The following is a 25319-nucleotide window of genomic DNA, read 5'->3' as shown; positions in this document are numbered from 1 at the left end:
ATTGGTGACTGTTTAGTGATCAACAACATTGCCGGTAGCACTCTCAGCAGATAAGCACGTCTAATCCAAACAGCTTTCTCATTGGATACCAACTAAATAGAAAACTAACACCAGCCAATCCCACATGGTTTTATTTACGGCGAGGATCAGGAAGAGACATGGCGGAGTTCGTTTATTTGTCTAAGGAAGTTTTGACGGGTTTGGACAACTATAAGGTATTGTATTCGTAGCAAACTGTCAGCTGGGAAAAGAAAACGAACTGCTCCATATTCGCAAAATGATGTGAATTTAATGGTTTAATTTGTTTTGGATTGGCAACTCTAAACTACCATTTAGTGTCCAATAGGAACGATTTGGACCCTTGCCTTGGTACAGTGCTGTCCGGTGTATTGGCGCACCTAAGCTTTCAAGGAGCCTGGCGATCTCGCCCCGTGTCGATCTCGCCCTGGTGAACTCGCCCGGGGCGACTTCGCCAGGACTTATTTTCATCGTTAGGCGAAGTTATCATACATATTAGACTTGCTAGAAGACATATATTACAACATATATTATAGTATATATCTACTGTCATTATCAGCATGTTTTTGTGCCAAAACTACAGGGTTATACCACTTATACTACTAGTTGTGTGTTGGGACACGCTGTGGCGAGATCGCCATATTTACTTCCGTGTTGCATGTCTGTTTAGCGAAGTCGCCAGTACATTATAACTTAGTTCATAAAAATAAACTCGAATGTAAATGCACATTGAGTTTATAGGCCCGGCGCCATTTTCCATTAGCAGATACAGAGCCGTTCCGAGCAATTTTGCTCGGAACGGAATTGTGGTCGAAATAGCGACCGACACCACGCTGACACCACCTTTTCCCACCCTAATCGTGTAGTGTGATCTTTTTCGGGCATATGCAGACTAAGAAATACTTACTTTGAAACGATCTTCACTTTGAATTAAAGGAAAAACGACCGACTGTATGACTTGGGTTTAAAACGCGCGGTGCATTATGGGAGGAAAATGAAACTCGGAACAATCTTGTATGTGGAAAAGGATCGGTGAAGTCATTTCTCGTTCCATAATGAATAAAACAAAAACCATAAAACTAAAAATTAATTAAAGTTAATAAAATAACTTAAAAAGTAAAAATAAATTAAAGTTAATAAAATAAAATAAAAGAACATTTATTAATTAATAGAAATGAAATAAAAATTAATTAAAGTAAAATAAAATAAAATAAAATAAAATAAATTAAATTAAATTAAATTAAATAAAGTAAAATAAAAGAACATTTATTAATTAATAGAAATGAAATAAAAATTAATTAAAGTTAATAAAATAAAATAAAATAAATGAGATTAAAGTAAAATAAAATAACATTTATTAATTAATAGAACACAAACACACACACACATATATATATATATAGATATATATAATGTTTGGGGTTTTTTGGGGTTTTTAAAATTATTATTATTATATTTTTTTTTAATTTAACTTTGTGTCAGAAAAACACAGACAAGGACATGGCTGAAATTGTCTGAAATGCAAACAATGTCTGTGTTCGTTCCCTGATTTTGGACAAATTTGAAGGAGTTGTTGGTGAGAGTATTCCCGAAACCAATTGTGGTAAATGTACAAAAGAAGATGTTTGCAAATGTTCCAAATGCAGTTGCTGCTGCTGCTGCATTACAAGTTGTGGCTGCCAAGAAAAGGTTCAGTTTGGAATAGAAAAATTTCTTAAAGTCGTAGAAATTATTGTTGTGGTTAAAGGCGCAGACCCTGCATTCAATCCGTAAAAATGGACACTAAGTTTGGTTAAGTTACAAACCTGTAAAACATTTGGATAAGTTTATAAGAGTGTGAAACAAGAGTGTGTGAAGTTGAAACGGTGAAATACAGCTAAGATAGACTAAAACTCGACCCCATAACTGTTAATTTTCAGACACACATGCGTGTTTATAATTGTGAAAAATACATTTTGTGGTATTTCTGCGACTTTTAGTTATAGCATGTGCGAACTCCACGAAAGTTGACGTATCTACAAGGCAATTAGTTGTTGAGGATTGCCTCGCAACTCTGTGCCAGTCACTGGAATCGGCATGTTATTAACAAATGTGCATACCATATTCAGTGCAGAACCAGAGTGAACTGTGACGTTTGAATACCTCGAAGTGGGCACCAAATGTCCAAACATGTGACCGATACTACACGCGATTTTATTATGTGCACCAACAATAAGCTGAAGGAATGTTGCCATCATGGTAAGACAGCACAGCTCGAACCTTTTAATGAGGAATCATTTCTGTTTAAGTTATGTAAAATCCTGAACAAGGCACACATCAAATTTGGTATATCTTGTTCAACTCTCTGGCCTCCTCGTGGCGAGCAAGGGGCAACAGTAACGTTTTTACGTACTGGCAAACAAGAGAGAAATATGTTTTGTTTTTAAATGAATGTTGTCTTGTTCATATATTTATTATACCAAATTGAACATCAAAGTGTGCACTTATGACAAATAGTTGCGTAGTAACGTGTGACAACTTCACCAACATAAAAATGCTACACTGAGAAAATCCTGGCGATCTCGCCACAGCCTGAAAAAGTGAAATAATAATGTTACATTACATGATGAAACAAACCATAAATGTGTACTTTACGTGTATTTATTATAATAAACTGTAAACTGTAAACTTAAACAAGAAAAAACAAAATCGACACGGGGCGAGATCGCCAGGCTCCATTGGAAAATCCTGGCGATCTCGCCCTGGCTTGCAAGTGAAATCGTCAGAAATGTAAACTACCAATGTATTACATTTTACAACAAGAAAATCAAAACATGACTACCGTATATCTTCGCCTATAAGTCGAATTTTTTTCACCCAAAAATTATTTTATAACTTGGGGGGTCGACTTATAAGAGGGTAAAAAAATTTCACCAAAAAATATTACTGTTTTGGGGATTATTTTACAAGTTTTATTGTTGAAGTATGCCATGTATTTATACTCAAATATGTTAATTTGACACATTTATTTTTTATAACCTATTTTTTTTGGCATTAGACCGGTTTTGGTTATGCGAAAAGGCGTACAGAACAGAACAGAACAGAACTTTATTACACTCAGGCCGTTACACAACGGCATATGAGGAACATGATATATAAACTGTAGTGACAAGATAGGGTTTACAGGAGACAATAGTACAATAGTATTAATACAAATGCAATAAAGTAATAGAGACAATAGTATAATACAAATGCAATAGAATAATAAGGAATAATATAATACAATTAGAATAAAGTAATGTAATGTCACATTATTGTAATTCCTACCAAATGTGCTAATCAGACATGCGCACACATATATACATGTATACTTGGGTAGTAATAAGACATTGTACATAATTCATATACATATATTTTAGGGTTTACTGCATTTATTAATAATTTCTTTTATTAATTTACATAATTTCTTGAGAACACTTATTTTGCTATTCGTCATTAGTTGTTTAAATTTCAGCGTACTTGGTTTATTATAATAATATGGCTTAAGCAAATTTTTACGGTAGTTAGTGAAATAAGTACATGTGAATAAATAGTGAAATTCGTCTCCAATATCATTATTGTTACATAATGTGCACGTTCGATCTTCCACTGGGGTGTTGTTCCAGCGTCCTGTTTCGATTGGTAAGTAGTGATTAGATGTTCTAAATTTGAGTAATATAGTCCAACATGTTTGTGGTAATATAATAAGATATTTTTCTAATCTAAGGTTTTCCTTAAATATAGTGTACGTTTTACCTTTTGATGATAAAGTTATGTTTGTATTCCATTGTTGTAAATACTGGTCGTTTTGTCTTAATTTTACTTGATTAAGAAGTATTTTTACGGATGAAAAGTTCCGTGACATACAAACATTTGTCATGCCTAGCTGGTTAAATATATCTTCAACCATTTTTATCCATTTATAACTATATCCATTAACAGAAGAGTCGTGTAACATTAATTCATGCAGTAAAAACGATGATTTTGTTTGTTTACCAGATACGATACGGGCCCAAAAGCTTATAATTCTTTGTTGAATAATTAGTTTAAGGGGTCTTCTTCCTAGTTCTCCATATAACATGAATAGCGGGGTGCCTTTTTTAACTGGTAAGATGTGTCTTAGGAATTTTATATGAATAGTTTCAATGATATCGATGTTTTCATAACCCCATATTTCGCACCCGTATAAGAGAATCGGGAGTACAATGGAATCAAATAGTTTTAATTTGCATTCTATTGAAAAGTTATTGTCTTTGGATTTAGACAGAACAAAGTACATTGCTTTTGTTGCCTTTTGAGTTAGTAGTTTTTTGCTTGTATTAAATTTATTTAGTTTGGTAAAAGTAAGACCTAAGTATTTATATTCTTTTACGTTTTCAAGCACATCATGTCCAAGTATAAAAACTTTCTTGTAATCATTACTGGTGCCATTGAAAATGATTATTTTAGTTTTACTTGCATTTACTTTGAGTTTCCATTTATTGCAATATTGTGAAAAGACATTTAGGGATTGTTGTAAGTCAGAGGCGTTTGATGCGAGAAGCGCAGTATCGTCAGCATATAATAAACATAAAAAGTAAAGAGCTGTTTTATCGAACGTTTCATCTCTATCCAGGGATACCCCAGTACAATTTTGGCTTTTTAAGTAATTATCTAGATCATTTAAATACAGGGAAAACAGGACAGGCGACAAATTTTCTCCTTGTCGGACACCGATGTTGCATGGAAATAGCTCAGAGGTTTCGGTTTTTGTACAAATACATGACTTTATTCCTTGATACATTTGATAAATTATTTTAAAGAATTTTCCATTAATATTATTTTCTAACAGTTTCTGCCATAGGCAAGTTCTAGAAATAAGATCAAAAGCTTTTTGGAAATCTACAAAAGCACAAAATAATTTCCTTTTTCTTGTCTTTAAAATTTCTATCAGAGAATGTATATTAAATAGATGGTCGGTAGTAGAGTAGCCTTTTCGGAAAGCAGTCTGAGATTCATTCAGTATATTATTTTCTTCAATAAAAGCATTTAATCGGTTATTTAAAATTGTGGTGAACAGTTTAGAGACGCAACAGAGCAATGTTATTGGTCTATAATTTTCTGGTAACGAACGATTTCCTTTATTTTTAAAAATGGGTTTAATTAATCCAGTCAACCATTCATTGGGAAAAACACTATTGTCGAAGATTATGTTAAACAGTTTAATATAGATGGTAGTATTATGCCGGCAGTTGTTTTAATGTATTCATTAATGATATTGTCGATTCCAGGTGCCTTACCGTTTTTCAGTTGTTTTATAGCATTTAATATTTCATTTTCTTCAATTCTACTGTTTAAAACATTTTCACTATCTGAGTCTATGTTATTAAAGTTTATTTTTGTTTCGTTATCGTCCGATTCGCCTTTGTTTAGAGTTTGGAAAAAATTATAGAAAACATCTAACGGTGGTAAGTTATTATCTTCGTTAGGTCGTTTAAGTAGTTTGTAAAAAGCTTTTGGGTCGTTTGTCCTCAATTGTCGCATTTGTTTTTCAATATTAAATCTTTGGACGGAATGTTCTTTCAGCAAGGACTTTTTATACGTTTTACTTGCATTAATTAATCTTTGTTTATTTTCTAAAGTTATTCTTGAGTTATACGTTTGTTTGGCCTCATGATATTTTCCGCGTAGAATTCGACAACTGTGTGTCTTACCGAACAGCGATTGGTTACCTTTGAGTTTTACACGTCGCTTGATCGTGCAAGATCGTGCATGACCTAGAGTCGATTCAGCCGCATCTAAAAATAGTTTTTTCATAGCCTGTGTTGCAGTATCGACACGTGTTTGAATGTCAACAGACTGATTATCAAGCATTGTGGATATGATTTCGAGTGAGTCCTGGTTAATTTTATTTTTAAATTCTGTTGATTTTTCAGGTTTCCATTTACTTGGCTTTTTGTTAGCTGAATATGTCATACAATTAGAAGTATCGTTATCGTTAGCATGTTTATCAACATTTAAGCTAAGTATTAAAGCACAATGTACATCTGAAAAAAGTGGGTCAAACTCACATACATCAAAATGTTTAGCTATTTTTAATAAATGATGGTTGCCAATGGCATAATCAACAACACTGCTATCTTTACAAGTCAATTTTCCTATGTTTTTATCATGTCCTAATCTGCCATTTATTATATATAAATTGTGTGACTTACATATATTTAATAGTTTAATACCATGACTGTTTACTTTGCCAATATCTTGACTTGCTCTTTCTATGGGAATATTATATGATTCTAATTTGTATATGTCATTAAAAAAATCTAACATATAATTTTCCATGTTGTTTAGTATGTCAATGTCAGTATCAATTACAGTGTAATCTGGGAAACAATTTGTTCTAGCATTAAAATCACCTAGTAGTAAAAGTGGGCTATGTTCTTCTATGTGTTCAATAAGTTCACTTTCAATAATGTCAAAAATATTTTCTTTATAGTATGGGGATCCAATAGGAGGAATGTATACAACACCGATGGTTAGTTTTCCGTGAAGACCTGTAATTTCCGTGGGAATGCTAAACCAAGACACATATTCAGAATTATTTGTGATATTGAAATCTATAGTAGAAGACAATTCATTTTTTATACCAATGGCTATTCCACCTGATGAATTTAATCTTTTTTCCCTGTTATTCAGAAGGAAGGTATAGCCAGGTAATAATGTTGACATGCAGTCTGTTTGATCTGTTTTTGTTTCAGTAAAACAAAGGATATCATACTTGGATATAAATTCTACAAATTCAGGGATCTCACTCACATGCCAAGACAACAGTCCACTTAGTTAAATTAACAGTCATCACTAATAGTAAAAATGTAAACAATACTAACTACCTGTTGCCTGAGTTTATTTTGAAATCTGGTCACTGGCATTAATGGTTGTTCAAACAATGTTTTGGCGGTGATTAACTTCATGAATATTACTGAGCTTTCCCTTAAAATAGACTGATCTCTGCAGTTCACTTATCTAGAGCAATAGGGACACACATCATTTGGTACAAAAACCAGTGTACTTTCCAGAGTTATCCTCCTTACATGTATTAATATGGCGGCAAAACGTGATACTTTCAGTTTTATCGTAGTGATCTGTTGTCAGTGTTTATAAATAAAGTTGTTGTCTGTGCACAAAACCATCTGTACAGTACTATACAGTAACAGTCAAACAGCTTTCACTCTCTACTAAGGGAATATTTCGTTTTGATGCTATGTAATAATGATAGTTTGATTGGAATAGTCTGATCATATTGCGATGTACAAAACGTGAAAACCGAAGTTTGTAAAATAATTTTCTTTTGTTCAAATATTATTGTTCTCATGTGCTGAAAATAAGAAATATTTCAATATTTATAAGTAGTTTTTCATGGGTCGACTTATAAACGGGTCAATAAAAAAATACGTTTTCAGGGCTTGAAATTAGGGACTCGACTTATAGCCGAGATCGACTTACAGGCGAAGATATACGGTACTGCACATGTATTTACTTAATGAAGTAAACATAAAACAGCTTGTAACTTGAATATTGTTGAGTTATAATGTACTGGCGACTTCGCTAAACAGACATGCAACACGGAAGTAAATATGGCGATCTCGCCACAGCGTGTCCCAACACAAAACTAGTAGTATAAGTGGTATAACCCTGTAGTTTTGGCACAAAAACATGCTGATAATGACAGTAGATATATACTATAATATATGTTGTAATATATGTCTTCTAGCAAGTCTAATATGTATGATAACTTTGCCTAACGATGTAAATAAGTCCTGGCGAACTCGCCCGGGGTGACTTCGCCAGGGCGAGATCGACACGGGGCGAGATCGCCATACTCCGCTTTCAAGGACCATTTTCTATGTGAACATTGTGAAATATTTAATAAAATGCGTCTCTCACCAATGAAGAAGTGCATAATCTGAAATACACTACAAACTGTTTTATGTCTGTAGTAAATAAACATTTTAAAATGGTGCATAAATATAGGCACCCCCATGTATCCAAAACCATTTGCATGTCCGGCGATTCGGCGCAGTAGATGTAGATCGTTGACCCCGCTATTTATAAACCACCCATGACCTCACTTTTAGCCCATAAACGCTACACTATTGTCCCAGAATTATTTGAGTACTTTTTTGTTTTGTCTTGTTAAAAATATTACTATGAAAATGAACAATCACATATGACCCATCTCATGATCAGTTTCGGAATCATTTTCTCGAGTGGCACAGTACTGCAAATGCATACATGTTCATTGTTATGCATGGCTAAGATGCCTACATGGATTTTATTTTTCTCGGGTAGAGTGGCACAGTACTGCAAATGCATACATGTTCATTGTTATGCATGGCTAAGATGCCTACATGGATTTTATTTTTCTCGGGTAGATTGTGCACACACGTGGATCTTATTTCGCTTTTATTTTTTATAACAATGTGACAATTGTGAACTGGAATGACTGTCAATTAAGGTGTAAAATTTTCGTTTTGTTTGCATTTGCCTGTGTTTTCTTTTTCGGTTTAAATAAAAAAATAACCGAACAAAAATAATTACATTTATACTGTTTACTATAATTTTTAAAATGCGGGAAAGCTGTTTTTAGACTGGTTTTAACATTCTTAATATCAATAAGGATGACCTACTTCGCGTTTATAAACACGAAAACAGGTGAATGATTTATTTTGAAATTATTATAATTATTGATAATTCAAAAAACATAAATTAATTGCACCCTTAACAATAAATATCTTGATACTTGATTAACCACTGAAAAAGGAATTGAACTTTAGGCCCTAATTCATTAAAAACCCTACTTCGCGTTTATAAACACGAAAACAGGTGAATGATTTATTTTGAAATTATTATATAACTGATAATTCTAAAAAAAAAATTAATTGCACCCTTAACAATAAATATCTTGATACTTGATTAACCACTGAAAAAGGAATCGAACTTTAGGCCCTAATTCATTAAAAACTCCGACAACATGACAACTTCCTAAGCACACTCAAGCAAAATACCAAGTGCGCTGATACACCGGACACGGTTGTAATTGTTAACGGTCAAGGTTTGTCCTTCCCACGGGGACTTTTATTGATCTGTACGGCAATTCAGCAAACCTATAACTACATGTATACAATATATATAAAAGAAAATAATTCCAACGGAATGACTCTTCCACTGTCATTTATATCACCATAGTCATAGATCAAACATTGTTATGAACGATCGTGTAAATTTTATTAAATGATGTAGAAAATAATAACTTCCTTTTACACACACACACACACACACACACACACACACACACACACACACACACACACACCACTTACTGTGAACAGTGTATGACACCCTGCTGTCTCAAAATACACCTTGTTATTCACTTATCCTCATCTACCACATTCATTTGTCGTTGCAAGTCAGGGTTTCTGTCAAAGGGTAAAACAGGCATGGCGCCATACCAAAATAATTTTTATAAAAAAAAAATTATACGTTAACCTTTTGACAAAATTAATTACTTTTATCATTACTGTATGATTTTCTTAACCCTAATCCTAATTTTAACCCATTTTCTTTCTGGGGGAGGCCCACCATACCCCCTATTGACTGTGATTGTATTCAGTTCCATAGAGTCATACCCAAAATTTCTTTCTAACAAACACTACAAGTTCAGTTTTAGAAAGAAAGAAATGTTTTATTTAACGATTCACTGAACACATTTTATTTACGGTTATATTGCTTCAGACATATGGTTAAGGACCACACAGGTTTTGAGAGGAAACCCACTGTCGCCACTACATGGGCTACTCTTCCGATTAGCAGCAAAGGATCTTTTATTTGCGCTTCCCACAGGCAGAATAGCACAAACCATGGCCTTTGTTGAACCAGTTATGGATCACTGGTCGGTGCAAGTGGTTTACACCTACCCATTGAGCCTTGCGGAGCACTCACTCAGGGTTTGGAGTCTGTATCTGGATTGAAAATCCCATGCCTCAACTGGGATCCGATCTCAGTACCTACCAGCCTGTAGACCAATGGCCTACCACGTTGCCACTGAGACCGGTAAGTTCAGTTTTAGATGTAAAATTAGTGCTAACTTACAAATGCTGCACATCAAAAAGTCTATTCTGTCATGAAATTCACTGTTTTTCATTACCAGCCAACTTACAATTGTTGTTGTTGAGGCTGGTAGGTACTGGGTTGGTATCCCACTTGAGGCAATAGGTGATTTTTCATGCCAGTACCGACTCCAACCCAGAGTGAGTGCATCGCTAGGCTCAATGGGTAGGTGTAAGGTCACATACAAGTTTCACCCACTTCACGGATGCAATTATGGGTGTGTCCCGAGATTCTGACCCCACATGAGGGATGATTACCCGGCATACACTGCAGGTTCCGTGTACACTGGGCTCGGTTCATACCGAGCGGAATGTGACAAGTTGTTCTGATTGTAACTAAATGGAAAGTAAAGAGTTAGACAGACATGGTCGAGTTGTTCTGATTGAACCTACAAATACATTTACGTGGCCGAGGTTTTCCGAATATAATCAAAACCAGCTGAGGCATTCCGAATGATTTTAGAGTTCGATAGACTGGGGAAGTGGTTGCTATTATGTCTTATATGGGTTTGGTTGCGCAGATATTAATAGGAAACCAGTTGAAAACAGTTAATAAAAAATAACTTTCCGATCTCTTACAAACATAGTTATTTGCATTTTGTTACATAATACAACAAGTGGAAATTTTCAGTCGTCAGGCGGGCTACACTTGATATATTTTGACTTGCCTGACACTATTTTGATTCGCCCTGGGTGATTGGGCGACCATGAAGTGCACACCCTGTATATTTAGTTTTCTTAATGTTACCAAGAATTCATAATAACATATTATATGCACTGAAATGACAATATAGCATTTGCAGGGCTAGCTGTGGGTCAGCAGAAATTATCTAAAAAACCTTAAAAACTACACAAACCCAGTTATTTTGTAACAAAATATCAATTATTTTAAATTATTTCGCCAAAGTAAAATAATAATTGCCATTTGTTTTTTAAATTTGCAATTGGCGAGTGCCAGAGCTAGCCCTGCATTTGATTGGTTAAAAATAAACACACCTATTGTTGTTTTTGTCTCAAACCTCGTAGTCATGCATGCTCTATATTTAGAAAATCACTGTTGCTTTTATGTGTGCCTTTGAACAACATTATTTCATTAAAATAATTGTTTATGTACTGTAGATACATGCACTTTTAAATTGCAATATTTATAAATTGAACATGATAATTTTTGATGTTCATGCAAATATGAAACACAGAACTGCTTTACACACTGTATAAACAGTGTAGCATGTTAGCATAAAGTTGTTCATAGATATTGCAATTATAGGAATAGAGTATTTACAAATTGGAATTATTTACTATCAATATGTATTGTTTGTTAAGTCATTTTCAAATAATCATACATGTACATGTATAATATTACAGTAGTACATGAAATGCAGTCAGTGTCAAGAGAATTAATGTGCACATTCAGAGCAAATTGTTGTAGTGCACGCTTGTCCTGGGAACAGGATAATAAAATACAGTGTCAAATTTCAAAATATCAAACCCATAACCACCTAGATATGTAGTAGGGGCACTTATTGTGTGTTTTTTTTAAAAGTACCCTCAAATTATTTTTAGGCTGGCATAAAGCCTGTATTTAATAAACAGAATAACACTAGAGGGCATTCAAGCTATACCGGACAACATGTCGGGCCATCAGGCCACTTTTAATGTTGGACTCTGCATGTACAGATTGGTGTGTGTATATAAAAGATCCTTTGCTGTTTATTGAATTACCCCCTGTTTGCTACCGACTCCAGTCAGTCTGCTGGTGCTCCCTTGCACATGTCAGTGTGGGCAGTCCCCTCTCCCACCCACACCAACCCTTTTTCTGTCCTGGACAAAAGAGCTGGCATCTGTGCCCATGACAGGCATGCGCTACAACAGCTTGCTCTGAATGTGCACGTAAAACCCTATGATCTGACCTGACCTATTTATTGAATCAAGTAGCTCAGGTGCAAGAGGTGGAGTTAGCTGCTTGGCTGAAGAAACTTGTGCTTAGTGGTAAAAACCCTCAGCAATATTACTTATTGTTGGATGATTACTTTGCTTGTAAGTACCTGTCATATTACTTCTGCCATTAGCTTACATGTATTCACAGGGCTCGAATTTAAGAGTTTGTCACTCACTACATTAAAAAAAAAATTGCCATGGGTTAAAGGCCCAATGACAGCCATTTTTAGCCGGCATAGATGGCAATTTTTTAAAAAGTTACTTTGCAGCAAGTAAATATGATTGACAGGTTATTTTGTTGCATGTAGACATATTTCAGATAATGTACACCATATATAATAATTTGGCTGTTATTGAGGAGTTTTACCGATGACAGTAATTTTTTTCCAGCAGCATTGGTGATGCTTCTGACCAACGGCAAATTATATCTCGACAACGGCAATTGCTGTCGGTGTCATCTTTAAATTCGAGCACTGTATTAATTTACATCTTCTTATAACTACATGTACATACGTATTCATATTTGTTTCCACTTTTGTCATTTTAGTACAGTGCTGTTGATACTAGTCCAGTGAGCAAGTACATTTGTCACCCATTCTGGAATCAGATTGTAAAGGTATTTATAGATATACACACACTCATACATATGTATACCAGTGGTCGACTGGTTTTGCCAGTCAACATCACCATGGGCCATGATATATACTACTCAAAAGAATTTAAGGGTCGGACGATATTTTCGACATTATTTTCTGAATGTCAATTATATTAGCTAGACCATAATGTCACGCATGGTATTGTTCCATTTTGACGAAAGTGGGTCTAAGCAACCCATAAATGAATTAAAATCCACTGTCGACTAGTTCTAATGGCGAAAACATGCTTACATTTGCACGCAAATTAGGGCGAAAGCGAAAGGTCTGCTAAGTGCCCATAACTTGCTTTTTCACAAAGCGCTTCATTTACACGCTTTGCACGTGTATTCCATGTTCCCAATGCTGAATTTCCGTATAATTGGAGCTTGCGTTCGTGTACGGTGCACACTCCAAATTCGACAATGGTACGACTTCAACTGACTATCGAAGATCGAGGAAGGGCTATTGCTTGGCTTCAGGATGGCAATCCGCAAAGAAATGTTGCTCTGAGACTTGGTGTCAGTCAGAGTGTCGTTGGCCGACTGTGGCAACGGTACCAAGCAACAAATTCTGTTCGAAATCGTCCACGTTCAGGAAGACCCCGAAGCACTACAAATAGAGAGGACCGCTACATCACCAATATGGCTCTACGTCAACGCACAACCACTGCACGCCGATTACGTGACAATCTGCGGACTGCCACTGGAACTCGAGTGTCTGATTAAACCATACGCAATCGTCTGAGAGCCAAATAATCTACGCTGCCGTCGCCAGGCTGTTCGACCACCACTCCTACCACGTCACAGAACAGCCAGATGTCACTGGTACATGCTTCATCTGCGGTGGCAACGTGTTCAGTGGGGTCGAGTGATGTTCACTGATGAGTCTAGGTTTAGTCTCCAGTTCAACAACGGTCAGGTTCGTGTCTACAGACGTCCTGGGGAGCGCTTCGCTGACGTTAACGTTAGACAACGTCACCGGTTCGGTGGTGGCAGCGTCATGGTGTGGGGCGGTATCTCTATCCACCACAGGACACACACACACACACACACCCCCCCCCCCCTCTATGTGGTGGATGGCAATCTGAATGGAATCCGCTATCTGAATGAGATTATCCGGCCGTTGGTTCTCCCAGGCCTTCAGCAGATTGGCGGCGGGGCAGTTCTGCAGGATGACAATGCCAGACCCCACCGCGCCAGGGTGGTAACGGACTTTCTCAGACAACAAGGTATCGCCAGGATGGATTGGCCAGCATATTCGCCTGACTTGGCCCCAATAGAGAACGCCTGGGACGAATTAGGCAGGAGAGTTCCAGATTACCATGCCCCTCCGGCCAACCTTCATGATCTGGGTCAACTTCTTATGGCAGAGTGGCAGGCCATTCCCCAAGAGTTCTTCAGACGTCTGATCAACAGCATGAGGCAACGATGTGTCGAGTGTATTCGCGCCAGGGGTGGATTCACACACTATTAAACGAATGTTCTAATGTGTAAAATCCATGTTTGACAACCTTCAACTTTGACAGCATGTCATGTGACTTTCTTGTATACAGTGACGTTTATTTGTGGTTTTTTTGTAAATATGGAACAATAAATAAAAAATTTGGTGTAGTTTACATCATCAATCTAATACACTCTGAAACTTATTTGGTTATAAATTTTTGACCCTTAAATTCTTTTGAGTAGTATATTTTGGAGAGTTGGACCTGCAATTATATTATGTTTATACTTCAATAATCATGATTGGTTTGACAGGTTTAGATTCATACCGGCAGAATTTGTAGTTTGTCGGACTGAATGTTTGGCAGGTATTTCAGCCAATTTCCACCCCTGATGTATACTATACTAGTAGTTACTTTATTTTATATTATTTCTAAATTTAAGTTATTGTTATTACTATTAATTACTATTAGTTGGGATCATTTACATTTGTTCTGTTGTACTAATTACTTGCCTGGAGTCTTACTGTAGTGATAGATACATTTTGAAACTGTGATAAATTTATTTTGTATCGCACATATGTGCGATCTTGACCGGAATTTTTAAATGGGAGAATTCCCTTTTTATTTTTAATGCAGTTAGCGCCTTTTATTAACTGACATCATATATGATTTACAAATTATGTCACTTGTATTTGAAACATTACACAAGACTGCCGCAGAGTATGATTCTTAATAAGTAAATCCATGAAAGGAGGTTTGATCATAGATTTAACGAAGTGGTGTTATGACGTTAAATTAAAAACCATTTTTGTAAAACATAAAAAAAGGTATGTAATAAATAGGAAGCAAAAACAATGTATGTGAAGTTCTGTATATTTATCACTCGCCTGATATTTTCAAACATGATGAACTGAATATTCGTTGTGCATGCAAGTATGTATTTTCTCTATCAGTATATAAAAATGGCATTTCTTTTTCTTTTAATAGCTCTGCCCATTATGGATAGCCCCAAATGTGCTAACACTGACAGGATTTCTGTTGCTGCTGGTTAATTTTATAATATTAACATATTACGACATGGATTTCTACGCTTCAAGTCGAGATCACCCTGAATACTTAACTATTCCCAACTGGGTATGGCTTGTGGGAGCTCTGAACAACTTCTTATCACATAGTCTTGGTAAGTCATCACATAATACTGGCTTGGGCAGCAGATTGGGTTTTTAATTTGTCAGTAACAATTGTTTCTTAATAGTTTGTGGGGTTAATTTATTGATAATAAAATTAAAATTTGTATAATTTTTTTTACAGCTAGCTATATTATGTTTGTATACAAACACTAGATAATATAGTTTGATACAAATCTGTTTCTTTAGTTTATTTTGTCATGATCTGTTTTCTGCAATGTCACATTTCCTTTAATGGCATTATTTTTTGCAATTTATTGAAAGAGAAATGGTTGGAGTTTTTTAAATTGTATTTATTTTTAATTAATTTTTTTATTGATGTCAACCAGGTAAATTATTTAACAGCACTGCAGATAGTATTACCAGTTGACTACTTTACACACATGGTGCTACTAAATTTTGTTTACTAATTCCATAAATACAACCATAATGAAAGCCACCATCTTTATTGCTTAACTCAAAAGTGGCTTGGTAGGATATAGCCCCGTGGTAAAGTGCTCGGTTGATGCACAGACGGTCTATTCTCGTTCCAGTCAGGGCACCACGACTGGTATATCAAAGGATGTGGTATGTGCTATCCTGTCTGGGATGGTGCATATAAAAGATCCCTTGCTACTAATGAAAATTGTGGAGGATTTCCTCTTTAAGAATAATATATGTCAATAATTAACAAATGTTTGACATCCAATAGCCAATGATTAATAAATAATGGGATCTAGTGGTGTTATTAAACAAAACAAACTTAAGTTATTTTACTAAAGTGGCTGTATACACAGCAGCAGTGTATTATACATTGCAGCCATGTATATGGCTAATGATGGCTGGACTTCTACATGGTGGTAATTTTTTGGGGTAAAAGCACGGTGTATGGTAGTTCATCAAAATAAATGTCGAGCTCAAGTGTACCTCGACGATTGCGCTCAATGTTTATCTTGATTAATTAAGTGTAAGAGTACCACACCCCATCTAAAGTTTCCCGTGGATAGCATGGGTTACATCATGTTGATGCAGATGTTTGTTCATGTAATTAATGTATATTTATGTTATTGTTACTGCAGATAAATGTATATTATATTGTTATTTTTGCTCTGCCCATATGTGGGTGTTATGCAAATAAATTATTCTTATTCATCTAGTATAAAATGGTGTTTATTGTATTTTGTAATTTAGATGGGATAGATGGTAAACAAGCCAGAAGAACCAAGTCAAGCTCTCCTCTGGGTGAACTGTTTGACCATGGTCTCGACAGCTGGGCGACGTTTTTCCTGCCTGTCGCAGTTTACAGTATATTCGGACGCGGGGAACTCGGAGTGGACATTTTCCGAGCGTATCTGATTGTCGTTGGCATCATGATTTGTTTCATCATCTCACACTGGGAGAAATATAACACCGGAATTCTCTTCTTACCGTGGGGATATGATATTGGTCAAATAGTAGGTCCTTTATTTGTGTTAATTAATATTGTACGGTTTGTAATCTGTATCTGTTATAGATTATGATTTATAAATAACTCTGGATCTTAGGGAATGTCTTATCAGTGTTACTTATTTTTAAAGGTTTAAAAATTATGCTACTAAAAATAAAGGGTAAAATTTACAAAGCCTGTTTTTGTGTTACACATATATGTATATAAATTTACAATGCTTATACACATGTGCATAAAAAAAATAGGCTTCATAAATTCGCTCTAAGATATTGAGATGTCATAAATTTTTCAAGTGAAGTAACTGCATTAGACTGATTATAAAAAACCCATAAATTTAATATGATTATTCAGACTTTTTTAAAAAAAAAACAGAAAATATGCACTCATTAAACTACTCAGGGAGGAATTGAACCCTAAAACATAATCATGTGTCTCAAGTGATATACGTATAATCTATATGTATATATGTGTAATTTCTTACATTTATTGCCATTTGTACACTAAGAAAATACAAACAACAGAGCTCTCATACATTGAAAAAATGAGCCTTAGAATAGGGTTACAGTATTTACACCCCTCAAGTTAGATTGACAAGTGAGAGGCACAAACCACTTCTTTTCATACATTAGCCTGACCTCTGACACATGGCATTTCCTCCCTTATTCATGTGACTGGTCTGAACATGCCAACAGCCAGTCCAGTGGCTGCACTCTTCCACTGAACCAAAAGCATATTATTCCAATCCAGTTTTTACTTGAAGATCTTAATCAGTCTAAAGTGTCAAGTGAACCATGTATGATGAACTAATTCAAAATAATATATCACTTTATTTCATTTATTCAAATGTTTTTTGTTTCTTGAAAAGTAATGTCTTGTAACACAATTAAATACTGGTCTTTTTACTTTTAGGGAATGTCAGCAATATATTTTGTAACCTTTCTCGGTGGCTATGATATGTGGAAATTTACATTGCCAGTTGTAAACTTATCAGCAGCTGCATTATTTGAATTAATGTGTCACGGTGAGTACTTAAATGTTCCTTAGCTTGCATATTTATGTACAGTGTGATTGATACCCAATTACAGACATTGTTTATGGCTTCATACTTAAGATTTAAAAAAAAGAGACTGAACTGATTTAAGTTTTTTATGTTGAACTAACATAATTTTGGCATATTATCTTTTGTAGTTTCACTGTTGCTTTTAAATATGAAAACAAAAGTATTAACAATTAGTTTCTGTTGAATTTCTGTTGCCTTAATTGCATTTAATAAGATTTCTATTAGAAATTGTCACATATGTAAATGCACTTGTAATTAGCTGAAATTAGTTCTGTTGCAGTTCATTGTAATCTTACTTTATTTTGCAGTTGGATTCTTTGGTCTTACATTTCCATTCACCTTTTACAATGTATATAGGTAAGAGATCAAATAAACATGTGTACTTTTATTGTTGTATGAAATGGGGAGACAACTGAGCTACAGTCGTGGAATATAATTATTCTGATTTATTTGTTTCCCTTTATGTTTTATTGTGACGTAATCTAAACTGTTGATAGATAAATCTGTTGATAAATAAATCATTAAAAAAATGTCATTTTTATTTTCAATAAAATGTATAGTATATAATAGATTTAAGTAATAAAAGGTATTAAAGATTTTTGTACATGAAAACTGCAGAAGAATCTGCTTTTAAGACGTCTGTTGTAGTGTGGTTGTGGAGTACTTTTTACAAGTTGTTTATGGTTTTAACCAATGCTTATGGATTGATATATCAAATGTATGTGCTGTCTTCTCTGTGGAAAAGTGCATTTCAAAGACCCCTTGCTTGTAGTGAGACTGAACAGCCTGTTGGCAGTAGTTAGTTTCTTCTCTTATCTTTAAACCTGACACAAACTTCGTAAAATCAGTACGACTCACATACAAGTGTAATAATTTCTTTATTATCCACATTTGTTTATGAATAACAAAGACCATGTCAAAACGTTTCTTATTTTTAAGATTAAATTTTGTATTCACTGTTTGTTAAAACATATAATTCTGTATACACAGAAGTAGGTAAACTGCAGGGATTTCACAGTTAATGAGAATATCATTTGTTTGTGTTACAGTTGATAAAAAACCCACATATGTTTTGGTTGCTTTACTTGTTAAGTCTGTTGTTAACATACTTGATTGACTTCTGGCTTTGTTCTCCTTGAAGAAGAAAAAAAAAAAAAAAGGATTTTCTTAAGTTTAAATGTATGCTTTCTTCCAGAGCTTACAGTGATAAGACTGGCAAGATGAGGCCGTTTTCTGAAGCCATGAGGCCTCTGGTTTCCACCATTCTACTGTTTACTTTGCTCTTCGTGTGGGTCTTCATGTCGTCGTACAATATACTGGAAAAGCAGCCTAGATTAGTCTTCTGGACAACAGGCACTGCCTTTTCAAATATTGCTGTAAGTCTTGGGGATATTCTGTTTACGGGGCAGGACGTAGCCCAGTGGTAAAGCACTCACTTAATGCACAGTCGGTCTAGGATCGATCCCTGTCGGTGCACAACAACTGGTATAGCAAAAGCTGTGGTAATTGCTATCCTATCTGTGGGATTGAAGATCTCTTGCTACTAATGCAAAAATGTAGCTGGTTTCCTCTCAGAGATTATATGTCAAATTTACAAAATGTGTGATATCCAATAGCTGATAAATAAATCAATGTGCTCTAGTGGTTGTGTTAAACAAAACACACTTTATTCTAATTAACAGTCTAATTTGTTGAGCATTACATGCTTGACCTAAGGAACCAATTAGTCGATTGCAAGTCCCGTGATCAAGTTCAGTAGAATATATTACTGTATTATATCCTTTCTGATTTCATAATTATTTGGGTACTAAACACTGTCTAAAGTAATTTTTTGTGATGACTATAAATCATATTTTTTATTTCATATATAACCAATGCAAGCTATTTATGTGAGGAAATAAAATAGAAATATACTGTTGTTGCGACATTATTGTGGTTTAGAATGTATATTTATTCCAGGTATTGGGTGTTTTTAGTAGAAACCAGTTCTTGAATGATCCTCAGTGTATTAAGTTAACACATTAGGTTTGGCTTGTATTATATGCATAATGTGACAATGAAATGTGTTTAATTTGACAGGATAGTAATTATAAAATAGGATACTAAATCTAAATGTTAAAAAGAATAGTATTATATGTGATCTTCTAACAGTTTTCATAGCAGAATTGTTATAGTGTATTTTATATAATATACAAAAAAATCTTTTCTTTTCAGTGCAAATTAATAATTGCCCAGATGAGCAACACACGTTGTGAGCTACTTAACAGCAAACTGTTGCCACTGTTCACCATCGTGTGCATGGTTTGTTTCCTCAACCTCGGATACATCGAGTACTACTTGTTGTGGTCCTACTGCATATTCATCACCATTACCCACGTCATATTTGGAGTGTGTGTCGTAAGTCGTAATATTAGTATCTCTGACTTTCTATTCCATTATAGGGGGTGGGATGTAGCCCAGTGGTAAAGCGTTTGCTTGATGCGTGGTCAGTCTGGGATTGATCCTCGTCAGTGGGCCCATTGGGCTATTTCTTGCTCCAGCCAGTGCACCACGACTGGTATATCAAAGGCCATGGTATGTGTTATCCTGTCTGTGAGATGGTGCATATAAAAGATTCCTTTGCGACAGCAGGTTTCCTCTCAATATCTGTGTGGTCCATAACCATATAACCGTAAATAAAATGTGTTGAGTGCGTATTTCCTTCCTTCCTTCTACTAAAATCTATAAAGACCGTCTTAAGACAAGTTAAAATAAGCTTTACAGACTGAGTGTATATGATCGGAATGATTTTTTTTTCTTCAAAATTGTGTTACAAATCAGAATAAATGGGTAACAGATCTGCAATGAATGTAGGAAAAAAGGTCAATTAATCTTACTTATGACTGGGATCATGTTGTTATAGATTCAGAAAATACATTCGATACATTAATGTGCACCAAAAAAATTCATTGGATTTTTTAATAGGATTTTGGCCTGAACAAAAATGTGGCAGACTCCTATATGCATTGTGGGTGAGGTGAAAACAAACAAACATTTACAGACTGTTTCTACATGATTCGTAAAACATTTTAGTTGACAATAATTTAAAACGAATCCTAATATAAATAATACACAGCCTAAATCATGTTAATGCTTTTTTCTTTAAACATTTATTTTTACACAAGGAAACTGACAATATTTTTATCTCATCGACTGAAAAACATTAGAAAAACCAGACGCTTGTGCAGGAAATTGTACAAGGGTTAGTGGTCTAGACTGGCAAGTGGAATTTTTAGGAGGGTCAATTCCTATTTCCCTGGAAAGCACATTGAAGAAAAGAAATTTTTGTTGGAACAGGGTTTTTAACTCCAATCCCCTTCTCCTCTGCACATCTGCCTTCATTCTGTTGTCCCCCTGCCTAATAGATCAGTTATGGAATAGCATTACTAACAGTTTATGGATTGACGAAATATTAAAACTAATTATGAACTCGAATTACACTACAAACTATGCATGTTTTCTTTTGTCAGGTTAGAGAGCTGTGTGACCATTTTAAGATCCGTGCCTTTTCAATCCCAGCCGTGAGTGAAGACTGAAGTTGTCCGTGATAATAGCTTGCAGATGTTATTTATTTATTTTTGCCTTGTGTATTAACCTTGTGCGGCAGTGCTAGATATTCATCAGCATTTTACAGTTTTAGTTTTATATCATATATTTGAATATACAGGTTTTGTTTCTAAGACTGGTTCTGTAATGAGATTTTATTTTCCATCAGTCTAATTTGTTTATCACTATTTATGTGTACACGAATGTCAAGTCAGGTTTTAGGTTTTTTTACACACCCATGTAAGACTAAGAGATTACCCATTGGAGATAATGTCTGAGACTTGTGACTCGTTGCTCCATGGTGATGACCTGGTCACTAGAGCCATACCATCCAATAAAATAACGACGTCCGAAATTGATTGTTCTGTGACATTATCCTGAAACTGATGACTGTGTGATGCACACGTTAACTGCCATGTGAGTGCCATAAATACATTTTAGATAGGAAAAGACATTTAACATATATTTTATACCTGGTTTTTAAGGATATGTAAGAAACAGAATACTACTATCGTATCCGTTAAATACCATTTATCTTACATGGCATTGTTATATATCCAACTCACTTTCATTTATTAGATACGTTTTTTTAAAACAATTCTTGAGATAAATGGTATCATGCAGTATTCTCAATGTCCTATTCACCTTTTCTTTTCAACATTACCTGTCCTCAAACTCCATTTATCAAGTTTGTACTAACTTAGATAGTTGCAGAATTACGATTGAAACTTAAAAATAAATATTTCACTTGACATTGTTTTTAATCCTACTACATTGGCTGTTTGACAATTTTCACTAGTCATTAACAATCTGATGTATATTTATTTCACATCATCATCCCTCATACGAACTTGCAACATTCCAAGCAATTTGTTGGTTTGCGTTGTTTGGCAAGTGATAATGTGGAAATTCACTGGTTTTATTATGATATATCAGTTTTATGATACCAAAGAATAATGAATGCTAGGTGATATTCACCAGTTCACTAAAGATTACAGTATTCAGTATTGAAAGGATACACTAATGTAAAGTATGTTACAGGGTCATCACGATGTCATCTGGGTTCAGAAAGTCATTTGTTAGCAGGGTGAATAAATCATTAGTAAATTTCCCATGGGTAATTCTTCTGCCGCAGTGTAATAAAGAGTGGTAAAATGTGGTGTTATGATATCATGAAGTCAAAGAACAAGAACTCTGCTGGAGCTACAACTATAGTTTACATAGTTTTAGTCTTTTGATGATGCCATCAACATTTTGCTCCCCTCATTTTTCATTATAAACTAGTCAAAATTGTCCCTTTAAATTAAATACCTTCTGTCTGATGTCCAGCCACTGCCATTACTGTAATCAATTTAAGCACACTGGGTTTGAGGAAAGCGGGAGAACGGGGGACAATATTTCAAACTTGCAATCAAAACCGCAGGGAAAACATTTTTTTCAGGGAGCCCAGAGATCTCCGGATGTTATTGATTAGCTTTTGCAAGAATAATTTTATAAGTATATCTGGGTCCAAACGCATCGTTATTCTCATTTGGAAATACATTCCCCATCCATTACTGTTAATTTCCTACTGCATGATTCAGTACTGCTTTTGGATAAAAGTGTTCATCTTTCTAAACAAGTTGATTTGCACACACGCATATTTAATTGATCTGTGATAGAGAATTACACATGTATTAGATAATGTGCTAATTATTACCTGGAATTTATTCTCAGTATTACGTTGTTTGGTTAAGCACTTGTAATGTCTCTGAATATTGCCTAATATAACAATGAAATATTTGCCTCTAGATTTTTACTGAATATTTATTTATTTATTGTTACGGAAAATTATTTGTGTAATAGAAACACTATCATTAGACGTATGCATGTATGTACCTTATGTTATTACTTGGCAAATTGTTTTTAAAGGTTTTGGAGCTCAGTAGTTATGAGTATGTCATTGAATTTCTCACCCCCCTCCATTAAATCCATTTAATATATTAAATCATTGCATGAAAATGTTTATAAACAGATATGAAAATTCTCTGGGTTTTTCAGACATTCCAGATTTAGCACCACCCAAAAGTTGTTCTTGCCCTTGTTCTTTGCTATGGTACTTTTTATCTATATATTATAAATGTTGGGGCATTTCAGGGAACTTATTTTAACACAAGCCTAAAGCAAATGCTACATTGTATTTAATACACAAAAGATTTTTTTATTTTTTATAATGATAATTATAGTAGTTAAAGTACATCAACAATCTGCTTTGAAGCAAACTTCATTCGTACATTAGGCAATTCCTGAACAATGTGTTTTTCTTAGGGAACCACATGCTTTGTTTGTGACACAACTCCCAAGTGGTAGATGGCGATGCCAAATGTAATAGTTTACCTTGTATGGTGTGCAATGACAATGTGATTTTTTTATGTATGATCTCTACTTAAATTGTATGAATAGCTATGTATGTATATAAGATTTAACATTTATAAACAGATCAAAACGTGAAGCTTTTAGAAGTGAGAGTTAGTGAAATATTCATACTATAAAGAGCAGAAATGACAACTGTTTTGTAGTATCTGTTATAATTAGGTTAAAATAAATCATATTTACATACTTGCTTCTTTGCCGTTATTTAATCCTGCGATTTCTTCAAAATGCCTGTAATGTCATAACTGACTGTTTGCCATCAAACAGACAACAACATTGGTCCTTTCACGATAATCCACTATTTTGACCTGGTTGAAATAAATGGTAGCCATTACACACCTGCAAAATTTCCCTCATTTCCTTTGTCCAGGACCACTGTGAAAGTTGTAATTTTAATTATTCTCATTGAAAACCACCTTGAGATATCTTCATTAGTAGATGTTACATGAGCCAATGCTGTTTAGTATTCATAATGATTTCATTTCAGTTTAATTTCAATTCAGTTTACTTGTGTGCTTATAGCCAATTAAAGTTAAAGTATGCTGTCTTGGAGACACACCTCAACTATCAAGGCAGCCTGTTCATGACGGGGAATAAATGGTTAGTTAATGTGAACCCAGTATCTACCAGCCTTAAATACCAGAGGCCTATTAAAAAAAAAAAAGATTTATCCCAGGTATGTTTTGATTGGTCATATGAAAGATTATTTGAACACAGTAACATTGACTCTGTTCAGATCCTACTAATGAGAACACTGTGAAACAAGAGTGACATCTAATTCCAGTCACTGTGATCATATAACGCATGACAAAACAGGTATTTATTAATGTTATAATTTTCAAGATGTTTGAAGCAGGATACAAATGAAAAGTTCAGGTGTAAAAACCGATAAATGCCATTTTGTCCCAAAACAGACTCCTGCTATCATTACTTAGTTCAAGGCATTATGTTCTGATTTTCATAATCTTTTTTTTTTTAATTCTGTCCTTTATTTACTTCAACTGAAGATCACCCATTGTGGACTTGATATGTTTTGCATAGAAAGCATAACAAAAACAACTTTTGCAGAAAATTACTAAATAGATTTATCGGTTTTTGCATCTGAACTCTTCAAAATGAAATGAAACAAAGGGTATAATTTATGGGGAGAAAAAAGTGTTCGTTTTTTTTTTTTTTTTTTTTTTTTTTTTTTTTTTTTTTTTTTTTCCACAAAAGGACTCCTTAGTTGTTGTTTTTTCAATATACATTTTCAGTGTGTGGGTTACTGTAAGTAAATATTTCTTTCTTATAGGTTATTTATAATGAATAGAAAGTTATTATTAATTTAAAATGTCAAAGTTGTTTTTCTTTGAGTTTGTACTGTTATTCTACAACAAAATTCATGATCTAATAGAATCCAAGACAATTGTACTAATGGTTTACATTTGTTCTTATGTATGCAGTGCATATACGGC

The 25319-nt window shown here is 34.5% G+C and overlaps 1 protein-coding gene across 1 annotated transcript; it reads left to right on the top strand.

The window, feature by feature from the left end:
• The first annotated feature begins 35 nt into the window (after positions 1-35).
• On the top strand, positions 36-25050 carry LOC121374183 (ethanolaminephosphotransferase 1-like). Its single transcript, XM_041501164.1, has 9 exons — positions 36-215; positions 12667-12735; positions 15183-15375; positions 16553-16815; positions 17718-17829; positions 18177-18225; positions 19064-19244; positions 20083-20265; positions 21378-25050. The coding sequence occupies exons 1-9, from the start codon at positions 159-161 to the stop codon at positions 21441-21443; spliced, it is 1173 nt and encodes a 390-aa protein (XP_041357098.1). The 5' UTR covers positions 36-158; the 3' UTR covers positions 21444-25050.
• Positions 25051-25319: the final 269 nt, after the last annotated feature.

Source organism: Gigantopelta aegis, chromosome 6 (genome assembly GCF_016097555.1).
Source record: "Gigantopelta aegis isolate Gae_Host chromosome 6, Gae_host_genome, whole genome shotgun sequence".
Lineage (NCBI taxonomy): Eukaryota > Metazoa > Mollusca > Gastropoda > Neomphalida > Peltospiridae > Gigantopelta > Gigantopelta aegis.
Note: the sequence above shows the minus strand (reverse complement) of the source record. Positions and strands in the feature narration are given on the sequence as shown.

Excerpts from the sequence above, each read along its gene's own strand:
- LOC121374183 (XM_041501164.1), top strand. The coding sequence starts at position 159 with ATGGCGGAGTTCGTTTATTTGTCTAAGGAAGTTTTGACGGGTTTGGAC. Across the intron at positions 216-12,666 it reads CGGGTTTGGACAACTATAAG|TACAGTGCTGTTGATACTAG; the intron begins GTATTGTATTCG and ends TTGTCATTTTAG. Across the intron at positions 16,816-17,717 it reads GATATGATATTGGTCAAATA|GGAATGTCAGCAATATATTT; the intron begins GTAGGTCCTTTA and ends TTTTACTTTTAG.